The 17,397-nt window shown below is 50.6% G+C and overlaps 1 protein-coding gene and 1 pseudogene across 1 annotated transcript; one reads left to right on the top strand and one right to left on the bottom strand.

Moving 5' to 3' along the window:
- LOC119302254 lies at positions 1-8,408 on the top strand (annotated as a pseudogene).
- A 4,104-nt stretch (positions 8,409-12,512) lies between these two features.
- On the bottom strand, positions 12,513-13,315 carry LOC119297631. The gene has a single exon (XM_037575349.1). The coding sequence runs from the start codon at positions 13,218-13,220 to the stop codon at positions 12,669-12,671; it is 552 nt and encodes a 183-aa protein (XP_037431246.1). The 5' UTR covers positions 13,221-13,315; the 3' UTR covers positions 12,513-12,668.
- Between the last annotated feature and the right edge of the window lie 4,082 nt (positions 13,316-17,397).

Here is a 17,397-nt window from a genome sequence, read left to right as displayed (position 1 = left end):
GAGCCAAGCAAGCAATGCAGATGCAGCTGGTGTGGTAGAGTGGAAGCATTCAGATCCAGGTACTGCTGGCCTTCTCCCTTGGTTAGTCCTCTACCTCTGTATGGTTTCTTGCATTGGCGCTTGAAAGTTGGATGCAGGAAGACATGAGTTTTAGTGCCGGGATATTTCTGCAACTGAATCTAGCAATGACTGTGTTTTTCCACATCTTTCTTCGTTTTTCTTTCTGAAATAAAGGGCTATGAAACTTGCATTGATGATTTGCACAAGGGGTGGATACAGTGGTCATCATCTGTTCCATAATGATGTTCCAATAAACATGTCACATTAAACAAAGATGTGATGTCCCTAGAAAAGCTTATTTAGGGTAAAGAGAGGGACAGCAATAATGCGGATGATGGAGACAAAAGGAGTAGCGAGGAAAATGGAATTTTTCCAGGAAACATGGGGTCCGTCCAACCCATAGATTTTTGCGTTGCGTCGCCAGCGCTTCGTTTTCATTTTCTTTTCTGTCTTATAAGTGGAGATCGTTATACTCGATCGCGACTCAGCTCCTTTTTCCAAGAACTGTTTGTGGCTCTCTCCTTATAAGTTCTAACCATGCATATGTCTGTTGCCTACACATCCAAATAGCTGATCTGCTTCAACCCAAACGGTGTCTGTACTGTAACCAAGATGGGAAGTGCAGGTTTAGAGCAAACAAAGGTGAGGGCAAGCTTTTTTGGATCAAGGCTTTTTTCTAGAAATGCTTCTGTCCGTACTGTCTGTGCCTTTATCAGCAAACTAAACTGGCACTAATGGGTTCTGTATTTTTTTCCACTTTAGGCACGCTTGCACATCAATTGTGCACAACCAGCGACAAGAACCTGGCAGAGGAAATTTGATGATGAAGGCAAGAAGATCGAACAGTTTAGCATGACCATGAATGACATGATATCAATCGTACGTATTTGAACATACTTTATAGCTCCGAGGTTTCTGTTTTGAGCATATTCTGAAGAATATGAAAGGTTCAAAATTATCAAAATGGTAGAGTATTTTAAACATGACTAGCTCATTCGTTTCAAAAGAAGGCGATGCAAAAAAAAAAGGTTCAAAATTATCAAATACAATACTCTGTTTTGAGAACTCTCCCATACTGTTCACTTTGCAAGACCTGATGGCATTTGGCAATGATACATGCTGCATATGGCTTGCTCAGCCATGCCAGTAAGCAACTGACGACAGATGAAACAACACTGTTGTTTGCTTTGAGCAACGGGTACTACATATGTTATTCCTCTGTGAACTTAATACTAAACAAATTCTTGTTGGTGGTCTTTCAGATACCTCTGATTCTGAAGGGACTGATGGTAAATGCCGATCAAATGGGAAAAGGCCGGGTGAGTGCTGAACATATATAAATATACCATTGACTAAATTTAATCTGCCTAGTCATGGAACTTAACGAAAATTTCTTCATTTTTGCGAAGGATATACAATATGACCCATTCAGGAAATGGATGGACAACTGCTACCGTGGCCTACCCATTGGTGGCCTTGGGTAAGTTTCTGCCTTTTCTTTGCAGAATCTGAATTAGCTAAGTTCACTGCCAATCAGGTACATATAGGCTTTTTTATGACCTTGAAACTTGCCATGGTGGTCTTTTTTCTTCTTTTTTTCCGAAAAGGAGGAATACCCCCGACCTCTGCATCAAGCGATGCACACAGCCATTTATTTAATCAAATGTAGTGTCAAAATACGAGTACCATCTCAAGTACGAAAACAAAAGCGAAAAAAGTAGAAAAGTCGCCACAACCGGCAAAAATAGGACACAATGACTAAACACCTATCCTATTGCTGGACCGCCATCCAAGCCGGCAAAAGTCTAGGCTTTTTTATCACCTTCAAACTCGCCATGGCGGTTTTTAACCCAAACATGTTCTCTATATCTGATTGACTCTAGATGCTACATGCCTGTTCTCAAAACACATCCTCTTATCAGTGCAGGAAGCATTGGGAGAAGCTACAGAGGATACTTTCAGCATTTTCAGATATTCCCAGCGTTATATGAAGAAAAACCTATCCTTGCAAACCAATTTTCAGTAACTATACTTAACTCTTCCATTTCCCAATTGGCAATTCCTAGTGTCACTCTTATAATAAGTCTTAACTGTAAAGAACTTGTAAATGATTGCCACTACTCACTTGTCTAGGCGTTCGTCTCGCTTCCCAACGGAAAGAGCTACTCGACGGTGTTGTCTGCGCCGACTGCTGATGCCCTCAAGTAAGCTGTGGATCTCGACAAGGTTATTTCTGCCCATTCAGATAGAGCAGAGATATCATTCATTGTGCATACTTGCAGGGGAGTCGATAAGGCCACTATTGGATCTTGGGACTGGAAGCTTAAGGAGAAAAACTGTACTTATCATGCCTTGTTTCCAAGATCTTGGACAGTTTATGATGGTAAATTCCAAGATTTTGTATGCTCTCTTATGTTTTACTTTACCTGATAGATACATGTACTAACTGAAGATTTCTGTGGTACACCATGTATACTAATTGCCATGTAGGTGAGCCTGACCCTGAAATCAAGATCACCTGCCGTCAGATATCGCCGATCATCCCTCACAACTACAAGGAGAGCAGCTTCCCTGTTGCAGTTTTCACTTTTACGGTACATTTTCTTCTTCAGCAACTTAATCCAATAACACCACATGTACTTTCCATGTTGCAGCTCAGCACTTAGTTATGATTGATTTGTCTTGCTGCAGGTGCAAAATTCTGGGAGAACACCTGCAGATGTAACATTGCTCTTCACATGGGCTGTAAGTGCAATAAGCCAACACGTTGCCATTTTATCACGAAGATTAGAAAAAAAAAACACCTTATCAGTGAGTGAAGACCTAATATCTATTTGTTCATCCTCTAGAATTCAGTTGGTGGGAGATCAGAGCTGACTGGAAATCACACCAACTCCAAGATGATGTAATGAGCGTCAAATTATTTTTGATTTTCCGCACACTTTGTGTTTCATGCCATGCATGCAGCAGCAATCTAATCTCTCTGACTGACGACCTTAATTATTGGTTGTTGCCATTCTGTTTTACACAGAGAGCGTGATGGTGTCGCAACTCCATCCACTGCCTGTGGGATGGAGACTCGCCGTTAGTTCTCCCCGCGGCCATCTGCTCTCATGTGGATGGCTTCTATCGAGCCTTATTTACCCCCACCCCGCGCGGTGGGGCTAGTCTCGCCCACGACATTTGGTCGGGCGCGCACGTAGTCTCGGATGAAGCCAATGCGGCTTTGGTTGCCCCCTTTAGCGAGGACGAGGTCCTCGCTGCCATTAAGGGGATGAACCCCTCCTCGGCCCCGGGACCGGACGGTCTACCAGTGTCTTTCTTCAAGACGTTCTGGCCTACCATCAAGCTTGAGGTCATGGCTCTCTTTGAGGAATTCTACTCGGGCTCCATGGACCTGGGGCGCCTTAATTATGGGGTTGTGACCCTCATCCCCAAGGTCCCGGGCGCCTCCGATATTCGCCAGTTCCGCCCCATCACAGTGCTTAATGTGATTTTTCGGATCCTGGCTAAAGGGTACGCCAACAGGGTGACCCTCCTTGCGGACTCAATCACCCACCCGAACCAATCCGCCTTCATTCAAGGCCGATTTATCCTGGATGGGGTGTTGGTGTTCCACGAAGTCCTCCACGAGGTCCGCCTGAAGCGCCATAGGGCGGTCTTTCTTAAGCTGGACTTCCACAAAGCCTACGACACGGTGCACTGGCCGTTCCTGAGGGAGGTCCTGCTCCGCAAGGGCTTCGATGGCCGTTGGGTGACCCGCGTCATGCAGCTCGTCTCCTGTGGTCGGACTGCGGTGAACATCAACGGCGACATTGGGCCCTTCTTCCCTACCCTTTGCGGGGTCCGGCAGGGAGATCCCTTCTCGCCGTTCTTGTTCAACATGGTTGTGGATGCCCTGGCCGCCATCTTGGATAAGGCCACGGCTGCTGGGCATATTCGAGGCCTTGTCCCGCACCTTGTTGGAGGGGGAGGTGTTTCCCTTCTCCAATACGCGGATGACACCATTATTATGGTCGAGGGTTCCGCCCTAGAGATCTCCAACCTAAAGTTCCTTCTTCTGTGCTTCCAACAAATGTCGGGCCTCACCATCAACTTTGATAAGAGCGAAGTGATGGTACTCGGTTACCCCTCAGAGGACGCACAGTCCATTGCCGACCGGCTTAACTGTCGGCTGGGTTCTTTCCCCACGACCTATCTGGGGATCCCCATTAGTGACACGCGCCTCACCGTGGCGGACCTCCGCCCCACGGTGACCCGTATGCAACATCGCGTAGAGCCCTGGAAAGGGCGTTGGCTGTCGAAGGCGGCGCGCGTGATCCTTATCAACTCCTCGCTAGCCTTCATGAGCTTCTATAGCCTTCATGAAACGCTCCATCAGGAGGTCGCCAAATACCAGTCCAGATTCTTCTGGGCTGGGGAGGAGGGCAAGCAGAAATACCGCATGGTCAGCTGGCCAGATATCTGCAAACCCAAGGACCAGGGCGGGCTTGGGATTCTGTCCTCTCGGCGCATGAACATCGCCCTCTTGACCCGCTGGCTCTGGCGCATTGCCAATGGGGATGGAGGCCTCTGGCTCACTATCATCCAGAATAAGTACCTGCGTGGACAGCCACTCGCGTTCTGCCAACGCTCTGGCGGTTCCCAGTTTTGGCAGGCCGTCGTCCAGCTGCTGCCGGTCTTGCGTATAGGCACATCCATCTCGGTGGGCACTGGAGCCTCGACCTTGTTCTGGATGGATAGATGGCTCGGAGATGCCCCTCTAGCCGCCCGGTTCCCCATCCTATTCGACATTGTAGTTGACCCTCGGGTCTCAGTCGAGGCGGCCCTTATTGACTTAGGGCGCCTCGCGTTCCGCCGCCCTTTTGGCCCCGCTGAGGTGGCTGCCTGGGATATCCTCCTCCAGGACATCGCCCTCTTACCTATGGACGTGGCCGACTCTCCGGACGCCATCTCCTGGCGCCTAGATCCCTCCGGCTGCTTCTCCACTAAATCCCTCTACGCGGCTATTGCCCCCTCGTCAGCCCCGGAGCCCTTCGGTCTGATCTGGGACATCCGCCTCCCCCTAAAGATTCGGATCTTTCTTTGGCAATGGATCCGCGGCTGCCTCCCGACCGGCGTTGAGGTTCTTAAGCGCCATGGTCCTGGCGATGGAATGTGCCCCCTGTGTGGCACGGTAGAGGACGCTAATCACATCTTCTTCTCTTGCTACACGGCACAGTTCCTTTGGTCTTGTTTCCGCGAAACGGTTGGGGGACAGTGGTGCAACACCAACTTCCCTGACTTGCTTGCGGAAATTCAAGCCTCCCTCCCTCGCTATAGACATATTAGATGGCTGTGCGTCGGGGTTCTCGCCTGGACGCTGTGGACGGTTCGCAATAAGCTTGTCATTCAGAAGGTGCCCCTTCGGCGTGCCACTGACTCCATCTTTAAAATGTGTGGTTACTTGCAGCTCTGGCGGCCGCTTAGCCGCCCTCAGGACCGGGACGCCATCAACAGACTCCTCACCGACCTCCGTTCGTTGGCCTTCCGCCTGGCGCCTCCGCTCCCGCCGCCACCCCCGGAACCCGACTAGAGGATGTTTCCCTCCTGGCGCGTGTGCCTTTTTGTGTGTGTGTGTGTGTTGGGCTTGTTGAGCTGTGCCCTCAGCCGTAACCCTTGATGCTTGCTTTTGTTTGGACTCTGTGTGCATGTGGACTTTGTGTGTGTGGACCTGTTGGATGTTGGCTTTGGCATTGGCTTTATATATAAAGCGGGGCGTGAGCCTTTTTCGGTAAACATTTCGTCTTGCAAAACCTGAAATGATACAGATGAACTGCAAGCGTAACAGGAAACTTGGGATGGCTGGCACCAAATGATGTAGGACTGCGGATGGGCACCCGCTGGTGACGTTCGCCATTGCGGCTCAAGAAACGGAGGACGTTCGCGTCACGGACTGCCCTTTCTTCACGATGGGATCGTCGGAGTCAAGCGACTTCACGGCCAAGGACATGTGGCAGGAGATCAAACAACATGGTTCCTTCAGCGAAACCCGCACCGGCAAAGAGCCGAGGGTGTTGAAGCCCGGATCATCCATCGGAGCGGCCGTCGCTGCGGCCACGACGGTGCCGGCAGGGGGGAGCCGCGTGGTGTCGTTTGCTCTGTCGTGGTCGTGCCCCGAGGTGAAGTTCACAGACGGGAAAACGTATCACAGGTGATCTAAACGATCTTATATTTCTTTACAGAGGTAGTAGCTGTTTGTTTTTCATTGTGATAACTGACAAGCTTTTTGGAGCAGGAGGTACACCAAGTTCTGTGGCTTGGATCGAGATGCTGCTGCAGAGAGCTTGGCTCATGATGCTCTTCTTGGTAAGCTAGCCCTGGTGATTGTTTTGTTGGACACGCAGGGGCCGGGGAAACGAAACGACATTGGTTTTGATTCTGATGATGCTCATTTGATATTCCTTCCTTCCTTGTGTGAGTGTAGAACACATGGAGTGGGAGTCGAAAATCCAAGAGTGGCAGACGCCTATTCTGCAGGACAAAAGGCTGCCCGAATGGTATCCGGTTGCATTGTTCAACGAACTCTACTATCTGATCGCTGGAGGCACCATATGGACAGGTATCTCCATCACCATCAGCAAGTATATTATGATCTGCATGCCGTGCAGAATAGAATTCGATCGTACCACGGAGCTGAGAACAAATCTCTGGCAAATGTCGTCACAGATGGACGGCCTCCCAGGATGAGCGTTGCCTCATCAGGGACGGGCACCCAAGACCCATTCTCCCTCGACGTGTTCCGCCGCACAGACCTGCAAGGCAGTGGCACCCCGGTCCCGGTGGTGGACGGCGTCCTGGGCGAGATGACGTCCGTGACGGAGCGCCTGCGGTCGGCGGCGGCGTTCGGGGCGACGCTGCTCGGCGACGGCGAGGAGAACGTGGGGCAGTTCTTGTACCTGGAGTCGATGGAGTACCACATGTGGAACACCTACGACGTGCACTACTTCTACGTCTCCTTCGCGCTGCTCTCCCTCTTCCCGGAGATCGAGCTGAGCCTCCAGCGCGACTTCGCCCGCGCCGTCCTCCTCCACGACCCTCGTCCCATGCGCACCCTCAACGACGGCAAGACCGTGCCGCGCAAGGTCCTCGGCTCGGTGCCGCACGACGTCGGGCTCAACGACCCGTGGTTCGAGCTCAACGCCTACATGCTCCACGACCCGTCGCGCTGGAAGGACCTCAACCCCAAGTTCGTGATGCAGGTCTACCGGAGTACCGGGCCGTCGTCGCCACGGGCAACGTCGCCTTCGCCAGGGCGGCGTGGCCGGCGGTGTACCTGGCCATGGCGTACATGGACCAGTTCGACCGGGACCGGGACGGCATGGTCGAGAACGAGGGCCGCCCCGACCAGACCTACGACCTGTGGTCCGTGTCCGGGGTCAGCGCCTACACCGGCGGGATCTGGGTCGCGGCGCTGCAGGCCGCCGCTGCCATGGCGCGCATCGTCGGCGACGGCGACGCCGAGCTCTACTTCCGTGCGCGGTACCGCATGGCGAGGCGCGTGTACGACGAGGAGCTCTGGAACGGCGCCTACTTCAGCTACGACAACAGCGGCGGCAAGACGAGCTCCTCCATCATGGCCGACCAGCTCGCCGGGCAGTGGTACGCTCGCGCGTGCGGCCTGGAGCCGGTGCTGGAGGAGGAGAAGGCCCGGAGCGCGCTGGGGACGGTGCTGGACTACAACGTCATGCGGGTGAAGGGCGGGACGGTCGGTGCGGTGAACGGGATGCGGCCGGACGGCGGCATCGACATGTCGTCGACGCAGTCCAAGGAGATATGGCCCGGCACGACCTACGCGGTGGCGGCCGCCATGATCCACGAGGGCATGCTGGAGGCCGGCTTCCGGACGGCCAAGGGCGCCCACGACGCCAACTGGTCCAAGGACGGCTTCGGCTACGCGTTCCAGACGCCGGAGGCTTGGACGGCAGAGGACCTGCACTACATGCGGGCTGCACTACATGCGGCCCCTCTCCATCTGGGCGATGCAATGGGCGCTGTCGCCGCCGGAGCTCCACAAGGACCTGGGGGTCGGGCCGGTGCCCTCGCCGGGGGACGCCTCAGTTGGACATGACAAGTTCGATAAGGTGGCGAGCATGCTGAGGTTGCCTGAGGAAGAGCAACACAAGGGATTCCTCCGGGCTCTCTACCAGATTCTCCGGCAGGTGGTGCTCCCGGCATCGGCATGACACCTCCAGCTCTGACATGCATGATGCTGGATTAATATTTTTTTAGATTGAAGACACTAGGGACGTCCGGCTTTAATAAATTAATAAACATAACAACCATAATTAACACACACGAGCACGAAGGCTCTGGCCACAGACACGAAATCTAAAGGGTTCAGTGGTTAGAGGATTAATAAATTAGTTCGTTGATTTGATAGACGTCCGTGCAAGACTGGCAGTGCTGTTGGATGCTCCCGAATATATAAGAGCATCTCCAACAGCCGCGCCAAACTAGCGCCACGCCATAAAATTGCCCGTTTTAGCGCGCGCGCAACCGGTATAGTTGCTTCAGCGCGCGCGCAAAAACAGCGCGCGCGGCATATGTAGTTCAGCGCGCGGGCCGAAACTCAATCGCGCGCCACTTATTTGCTGCGCCCGCTCTCGCGCGCTCGCTCGCAACTCCCACCCCCATCCAGCCACGCCGCCGCCGCCGACCACGCCACCCGGCGACCATTTTGAATGCTTCCCCGACCTATCCCCGCCCCGCGGCGGCTTCTCCGGCCCCTCCTCTAGTCCCGCCGCCCCTCGCGCGCGTCCGTCCTCCGACGAACAGCGCCCGCGCGCTCGCTGCCGCTCGGCGCCCGCAAGGTGTTCGACAAAACGCCTAGAAGGTATGTATTGCTCAAAAGCCATGAATTTCGTGCATGTTGATTGTAGTTTTTATAGCATAGTATTGAACATTGTAGATGAGTTCGTCGTATGATTCTTCTGAAGAAGAATTTGATATGGAAGAGGAGGAGGATCTTGCAATGATCCTAGCTATGCATATCAATAAAAAACCGAAGCACTATGGTTCGGTTATGGGTCGGCAGGAAATTTGGAGGGATAGGATCGATGCCCACAACAGATTGATCAGGCATTATTTTACGGAGAATCCCACATACCCCGAGTCGTATTTTCGTCGTCGGTTTAGGATGAGCACCGAGTTGTTCAGGTGCATTGCAGAGAAACTAGCGAGCCATGACCGCTTTTTTCAGCAAAGAAGGAATGCAGCCGGAAAGCTCGGGCATAACACTTTTCAGAAGGTGACAGCCGCTTTGCGTATGTTGGCATACGGTATACCGGCTGATCTAGTTGATGATCACTTGGCTATGGGTGAGAGCCAAGCCATCATGTGTGTCAAGCGCTTCGCAGTCGGAATTGTGCAAGTGTTTGGCGAGGAGTATTTGAGATCTCTCAATGCTGAAGACGCCGCAAGGCTATTGGCGATGAACAAAGCTCGCGGCTTTCCTGGCATGCTTGGCTCAATAGATTGCATGCATTGGAGTTGGAAGAATTGTCCAAAGACATGGCATGGGCAATTCCATGGTCAAAAAAAGGGTTCTACTATAATCCTTGAAGCAGTGGCCGATCAAGAGACTTGGATTTGGCATGCATTTTTTGGAATGCCTGGATCTTTGAATGACATCAATGTTGTCAACCGGTCACCACTGATGAATAAGATTGCAAATGGTGAGTTGCCACCGGTGCAGTTTATAGCAAATGGCCGTACATACAACTATGGCTATTATCTAGCAGATGGCATCTATCCAAAGTGGCATACCTTTGTCAAGCCGTTGAAAAAGCCAGAAGGTAAGAAAAATCTTGATTTCCATAATGCTCACGCGGCGGCTAGAATAGATGTGGAGAGAGCTTTTGGGATTTTGCAAGCCCAATTTTCTATTGTAAAATGACCGGCTAGATTTTGGGACTAGAAAATGCTTTGGTACATCATGCACGCTTGTGTGATCATGCATAACATGATCATCGAGAATGAGCGTGGCCAAGATGTAGATTACTCTCAGTATGAGCTCTTGGGACACCCCGTGCGAGTGCGACGGAGGGCTGAAAGGGTGGCCCGTTTTGTTGCCTCCTACATGTCATTCGACGTCCCGCAGCGCATAATGATCTTCAGAAGGATTTCATTAAGGAGTGATGGGCATGGAATGGACGACAAAGAGCATCATGATTTGTGCTTTCGATATTGTATTGTTGAACTATTTGTTGTGTTTATTGCGCTATTTGTTGTATTGAACGATAAACTATTTGTTTGAGTTGTAATAACAAAATTGAACTATTTATTTTGATTTATTTTTGTTTGTGTTTGATCTTTTTGCTTCTGTTATGGAATGCATATGTTGTTTGTGCGAGAGTCGCGCGCGCTGCTTTTTAGCGCGATTGCTGGAGCCAGCGCTGTGCGCCGCGTCAAATCAGGCGATGGGCGTGCAGCAAAGCAGTTTTTTGCGCGCGGCCGTTCGGCGCATCTCCAACAGGCGCGCTAAACAAGTGCCGCGGCGCAAATTTAGCCAGTTTAGCGAGCGCACAACTCGGCGGGTGGCTCCAGCGGGCGCGCAATAACCGCGCGCGCGGTATAAGGAGTTGGGAGTGGGGTCGGATTCGCTATCTCGCGCGGCGTATTTGGGGCGCCCGCTTCCGCGCAGGGCAACTCGAGCGCTCGCACTGCACTCTCTCTTCTCCACCTCCTACGCCCCGCGCGCGCCGGCCCGGCAAACTGCACCCCATGGACGCACGCGCCGACATGGGTGCACCTCCGGCCGCCATGGGCGAAATGTCTTTCGATGTGCCTCCTCGCACACATTCCCATGAAGATGCCATTGAAGATCTTGCCAACACCGTTGGAGTTTCACGTGATGCGGTGCGCGATGAGGAGAGGGATGAAGATTCATCTTCGAAGGCGGAAGAATCGTCTTCCGAAGATGAGGACGAGGACGAAGACAAGGATAAGGAATGATGTGTCTTCCATTTGTGTATTGAACTTAATTTGCATTTTGAACTTGGTTGGATGAACTTGTGGGCATGATTTTGAACTTGTGGGCATGAACTTTTGTTCATCAACTTGTTTGTGTGAAATTTTATATGTCATGTTCATTGCATTTTGAATGTTTCAACTTCATTTTGTGTTTAAAATGTCATATATGCAATGTCCCGGCGAGTTGTGCGCGCTGCATTTAGCACGGCTGCTGGAGCCAGCGCTGCGCCGCGCCAAACCAGACGATGGGCGCGCGGCAAAGCAATTTTTTACGCGCAGCGCGTTCGGCGCTTGTTGGAGATGCTCTAAGGGCAACATATATACGGCTTCGCCACACGTGCCTCCTTTTACTTTGGACATACAACCTTTTTTTCCTACTCCACTTCAGCTAAGAGCATCTCTAACAGGCACCCAAAAACAGAACCGCACGCTAAAATCTGGGTTTTTTAGGCGCCGGACAGCTCCAGCGGAAGCTGTAAAATAGTGCACGTGCAAAAAATGATTGGACGCGCGCTGAAAAACGCTATCAAAAGCTACAAATTCGAGGCGCCGAATTGCGCGCGCTTCATAATTTACACTGCATGTTCTTTTGAGCGCGTGTTTTTTGGCATCTGTTAAAGCAACATTGGGTCCGGCGTACTAAAAATGTTATAGTGACATGATAAAATTATTTTAGGGCACAATATTTTTGTGCACCCGTTGAAGATGCTTTAATGCAAGTCGCCTGAAATTTACATTTGTGTATTCCCGAGGGAAGGAAGCAGCAGTAGCCGGAGCAGCATCCTCTGGATCGTGCGGGGGAGTAGGCTAGCTCTCTTATTTGAGAGTTAGAGATACTAGTCGCCATGGCAGCGGCATACTTAGAAGATGCAACTTATGTAAATTGTGAATTTTTTTGGTAAAATCTTTAGGGACTTGAAGGCCTCTTTTGGTTCATAGGATAGAATTATTATAGAAATAGAAATTTTGTAGGAAATGAGATGGCATGTATCTCAAATCCTATGAATAAGAATAGGAAACGAGATGTCATTTGGTTGACACCAAAGGAATTTTTTCATTGAGTCTAGGCTTATTTTTATTTTCCTATGAAATGTGAAAGATAGGAACCAATCCTAAGTAGGAATATGAATCTATTCCTATAAACCAAAGGGCTCTAAAGAAAAAAATCATATAAAAATCCTATCATCTAAAATTCCTATGAAATTCCTCCAAACCAAAGGAGGCTGAAGAGAAAGAAAACACAAAAATTTCTATGAAATTCCTCCAAACCAAAGAAGACCGAAGAGAATTAAAGAAAACACAAGGGGGCAATGGAAGTGTCCCCATTTGTAGAAGTGATGCATATGTACCGTAGGTTTTCTAAGGCGCGGGGTGGTTGGGCGTAATGGGAGAGGGAGCTGGGGAGTGGTAGGCGAGGCCGAGGGATCTTGGATGTTGACAAAATTATTAAAATAATAAATGATAAAGAGGATCATTGTTTGTCAAGCCTCAACTCCTACCTGTTCATATTGATTTCTACAAAATTTTCTAATTTGTGGGCACCTAAAAAGAAGACAACTCGCTAGACCGAGGTACATGCATGTGCAAACAAGACCCTAAAATCCCTCGTTCAACCGCTGCCGGAACCTCCTAATGAACATATCGGCGGCCTGATCAATCTCCTCCTCCATATTGAACTCCAGCCCCTCAACTTCTCGGTTATTCCTGATCACATCCATGACTGAAGGCTCATCATCATCGTCTTGATCACATGAATAAAGTGGCACATCACCATCGTAAGCGTAACGACAGTTCTTGTGGTCGTCGTTGAAGAGGGGATGCAGTGTCCTGTCAGTATGGCAGCCACCATGACCATTCTCTTGGTTGAACACCGCCAAGTGATGAGAGAAATTGGCCGCCAAATCATCCTCATGGACGACGACCAGTCTCTTCTCGACCGTGCGGAGAGTGAGATCCTTGTGGCAGTCAACTCTCTCCCAGTCGGCCATAATGAGCGCGTCGATCTTGTGAGAGACCACTGGTGCCGTGGCCATCCTGCGGCGCTGGAGCGAGGCGGGGATGAGGAGCCTGGCGGCGAGCACGCCGGTCTTGCTCTTGCACATCGCTGCTGCCTTCTTCACGAGCTCAGAAGCCTTCCCGATCTTCATCTTTGTTTGAGGTGGTCGAGCAGCTTAACGCGTAAGAAGGTGTGGTGCCTCAGGCTTGGAATGGGTTAGGTTACTGGGATACAGAGATGAGAGAAGCTTGCTTGAAATGAGGCATGGGCTTTGTCCCGAGGCTCCAATGGTGTATTTATAGTCGGAAGCTGAGCATGCAATTAACATTGCAACTAGCCTTGCTCATGTCCCGATCAAATTTTTGGTACCTCGCCTAATAAAGCATGTGAAAGCAGCTAGCATTAGAGAGGAAAAATTGACATGTGGAGTGAGCACTAAAAGGATGTTGACAGTGGGCAATGGGAAAATATATATTCCATTAAGTCACAAAAGGCATCTGTCCCAGACTGCCAATATCTCTCCTTTAATCAGGTGGTAAAGCTAGCTGATTGATGGCTTAGAATAGTTTTGCCCAAAGCAAGCAGACCGGGCAGCTTTCCTTGCCGGTCTACGGCCGTGTGGTTCATGCTCAGAATTCCAAAGGTTGCAGCTATAGCGCGTCTCTGTTTTTCCCTTCTCTTCTCCGCTGCTTTGTGTGGGCGTGAGGCTATACGTGGGATCTGCTTAATTAGCTTTCCTTCTCCTCCGTGTGCTTTGCTACTCGCTCGTAGTACAAAGTAGAAGCAATCTCCGTGATAGATCGATGGGAGTTTTTTCTTCATTAAGTCAAAAGTCACAATACCATTATGGAGATGAAGACTTGGGACTTGGAAGTACGCAGTCTCAGTTTCACACGGCACGTGCTTGCCGTGAGAGTGAGCGCACGGCACGTACGTAGCCTCGGTTTCTTTTCTTCAAACATGCATGCATATATAGAGCTTGGCGGGCGTGTTTGCTGTTCTCCCAACATGCGTCGTATACTTATTTGTTTTTTCGTTTTTCGTTAGCTGTGAATCTCTATTGTATTCTGTAGACCTCCATTTTCGGTTGGGTGTTGCTTTTATCCGGGGGTTGCTTTGTTTATAAAGCGGCGCACGAAGCCTTCTTGGGTAATAAAATAGAGTTTTTTGTTTTTGAATAAACCCGTGTATCATTACTCAACAATCCGAATACCCGCACAAACAAATGTGATGACTGCTAGAGAAACTAGGGAGTTGACAGATGTCCTGAAAATTATGCACGGGGACCCCAAGACAGAAAAGTACAAGGTCCATAGGGATCCCTGCATACACCCAAACTAATTGTAGAGAGATGATTTGGCAATACAATATTCATTGTATTGATTGGGTGCTGGTGCACGTATATATAAATACAGGTAGGCCTCGACCTGAACTATAGACAACCAGGAGGCGGGCTAAAATATACGTAATACATGCAACACATATATACTCACCCCTCTCCCCTCGCGTAGTCGAAGCGTCACCAGAGATACAGAGACTGGACCAAAACTCCTCAAAGACGGAAGTAGGCAATCCCTTAGTCATCACATCAGCAAACTGTTGCATAGTCGGAACATGGAGAACCCGAACATGGCCAAGGGCAACCTGCTCTTGCGCGAAGTGAATATCGAACTCAATATGCTTCGTATGTCGATGGTGCACCGGGTTGACGAAGAGGTAGACCACGCTGACGTTATCGCAGTAGACAAGAGTGGCCTTGTGAACAACACAAAGCAAGTCCTGGAGCAGCTGACAGATCCAAGAGCATTCGGCCACGGTGTTAGCCACGGCCCGATACTCTGCCTCGGTGCTGGAGCGGGAGACCGTGGGCTGTCACTTTGATGACCAAGAGATCAACGATGGCCCAAGGTAGACGCAATAGCCGGACGTAGAGCGCTGGGTGTCGGGGCAGCCTGCCCAGTCGGCGTCCGAGTAGGCGACGAGGTAGGAGGAGGCGGAGGCCGCCAGGGTGAGTCCCAAGGACGTGGTGTCGCGTATGTAATGGAGAATACACTTCACCAAGGTCCAATGAGAGTCACACGGTGAGTGCATGTCACTAGTAGAAAAAGGGTCAAATGTTCAGCTCATTAGTCCCCGTTTGTATTTGAGCCGGCACTAATGTGATCATATGGGCCATTTATTCGCCGAAATTGGGCTGCAAAGTGGACCAATTTCGGCGCCTGGGGGCGACGACTGGGCGCAAAATCGCCCCCAGCGCCGATTGTATCGCGGCTCGCCCACTGGGGGCGATTTTTATGCGTCCTGAGGGGGCCAACGGCTGGAGATGCCCTTAATGGTCTACTCATGCAAAGCCTGAGAGAGTACGATTCCTTAACTAGTTGTTGCCATTGATAGGCAGCTGTTTGACCACCTATAAGCAACAAAGAAGATCAAGAAGGCCCAACCGCTCCTGAAGAAGGCAGCAGCTATGTGGAAGAGCAAGAGCAGGATGGCCACGGTTGGTGCCATTTCTCACAGGATCCATGCATTCATTCTGTCCGGCCGGGAAAAGTGTTCAAAAGTGGATTACCACAAGGCTCTCATGCTCTGCAAGATCGCGAAGCCGACGTGCCATGGCGGTGAGATGGTTGATGCCTCCCACTATTTAGCACTGTTTTGTCAAGAGGATGGTTTTGGTGGCTTCCCTGACTAGACACTGCACCCCAGCTTCAGCAACGGTGACGATTTCTATTACACTGACGAGTACGACACTAATGGTGATGAGGGAGACGAGCCCTCGGTGATGAATGCAATGAGGAGCAACCTGGAGGCTGAGGGCTTGGAATTCAACATGGACGACGATATTGACCAGGCTGCCAAAATGTTTGTCAGAAAGTTCCGTGAGCAGATGAACGCGAGTTTTTCTTGATGTTGTCTTTCATGCAGGGGCGAATCTACTAGGGGGGCTTTAACAGGCTTGAGCCCCCCCTCCAGCACTGCAAGAATGTTTTTTACTACTAGTTTCATGGCTCAGTTCAGCCACTTGCAACCCCAATCCAACAGATATTGGCATATGATACAGACTTTGAGCCTACCCTTCAGTTTCTGTCTAGATTCGCCACTGCTTCCATGTATACCATGCCCGGTAGCGCACATAGTGCTACGGCTATAACAAAGTGACTATAGAAGTGGTGAGAGTGAGACGATATCGTAGATAGGCCATGAACATTTGTGTCCATTCCCCAGGATACAAGATTCTGAACATGTCCTAGTTAGAAGTTTTTGATACATACCTTCCTGCCAAAGTCTGTACTTGTAGGTGTCTCAAAGGAAAGAAAAAACATTATATAATTTTTTTAGATTGCAAATCTTTTTTCTAAATTGTTTGAAATAGCTCCAACTGTTATTTATCTAGCCGGCTTCCACCAAACCTCGACCACTTGGCCGCTACGCCCTCCCGAAATTCCACACCTCCGTTGCTCACCAGTCTTGGAGGGTATGGCCCGCCACATTGAAGGAAACTAGTAAGCTTTGGCTCCCAACCCCCTTATTATCTCTTCTGAACCAAGAATCATAAGAATATTTACCCGCAAAAAAAAACATAAGAATAAATTAATTAGTTGCCCATGTTAAAGTCGGACAAGTAGAGCGAGTTTGAGTAGAACGCTTCATAGTGATAAAAACATATAGATTGAACACCTGCAAAAAAAGTTTGTGTCTCGCTTAGCTGTATAGTAAAGATAGGTTACGGGACTTGACCTGGAGAACTTGGGCGCCCCTTCGCATCAAGATCTTCTTATGGCTCGCCTTTAGAAATCGATGCTGGACTGCTGAGCGACTCGCCCTGGACAGTGTGCACGCACAGGAGCCAGAGACCATGACGTGCCTGCTCCCTGGGTGTTCGGTCCGGTAGGTATGGCATGAAATCATGGCTTCATGTTGTTTGATGGTGACTATCCCCTCCAAGGACGCCCTATTTCTAGACTAGCTCGCATCTTTAGCCACCGGCGCCACACCATGTATGCGCCGCGGCTTACCTCTTTGGCTCTCCTCACTGCTTGGTGCATATGGAAGCAATGTAAGAGCATCTCCAATAGCCGCGCTAAACTACTCCAGCGGGCGCGCAAAAACGGCGCGCGCGCTATAACGGGTTGGGCGCGCGGTTGAAAACACTTACCCGCGCAGCGTATTTCGGGCGCCAGCTACAGCGCGCGGCACATTCGAGCGCTCGCGCCGCACTCTCTCCTCTCCTCGTCCTACGCCCCGCGCGCGCCGGCGCCGGCGCCCTGCCACCCACCCATGGACGCGCACACCGGCGCCGCGCTCACCCCGCTGTACAGCCGCGACCC

This window comes from Triticum dicoccoides, chromosome 5A (assembly GCF_002162155.2).
Source record: "Triticum dicoccoides isolate Atlit2015 ecotype Zavitan chromosome 5A, WEW_v2.0, whole genome shotgun sequence".
Taxonomy (NCBI): domain Eukaryota; kingdom Viridiplantae; phylum Streptophyta; class Magnoliopsida; order Poales; family Poaceae; genus Triticum; species Triticum dicoccoides.
This window is presented reverse-complemented; position numbering and strand designations above follow the sequence as displayed.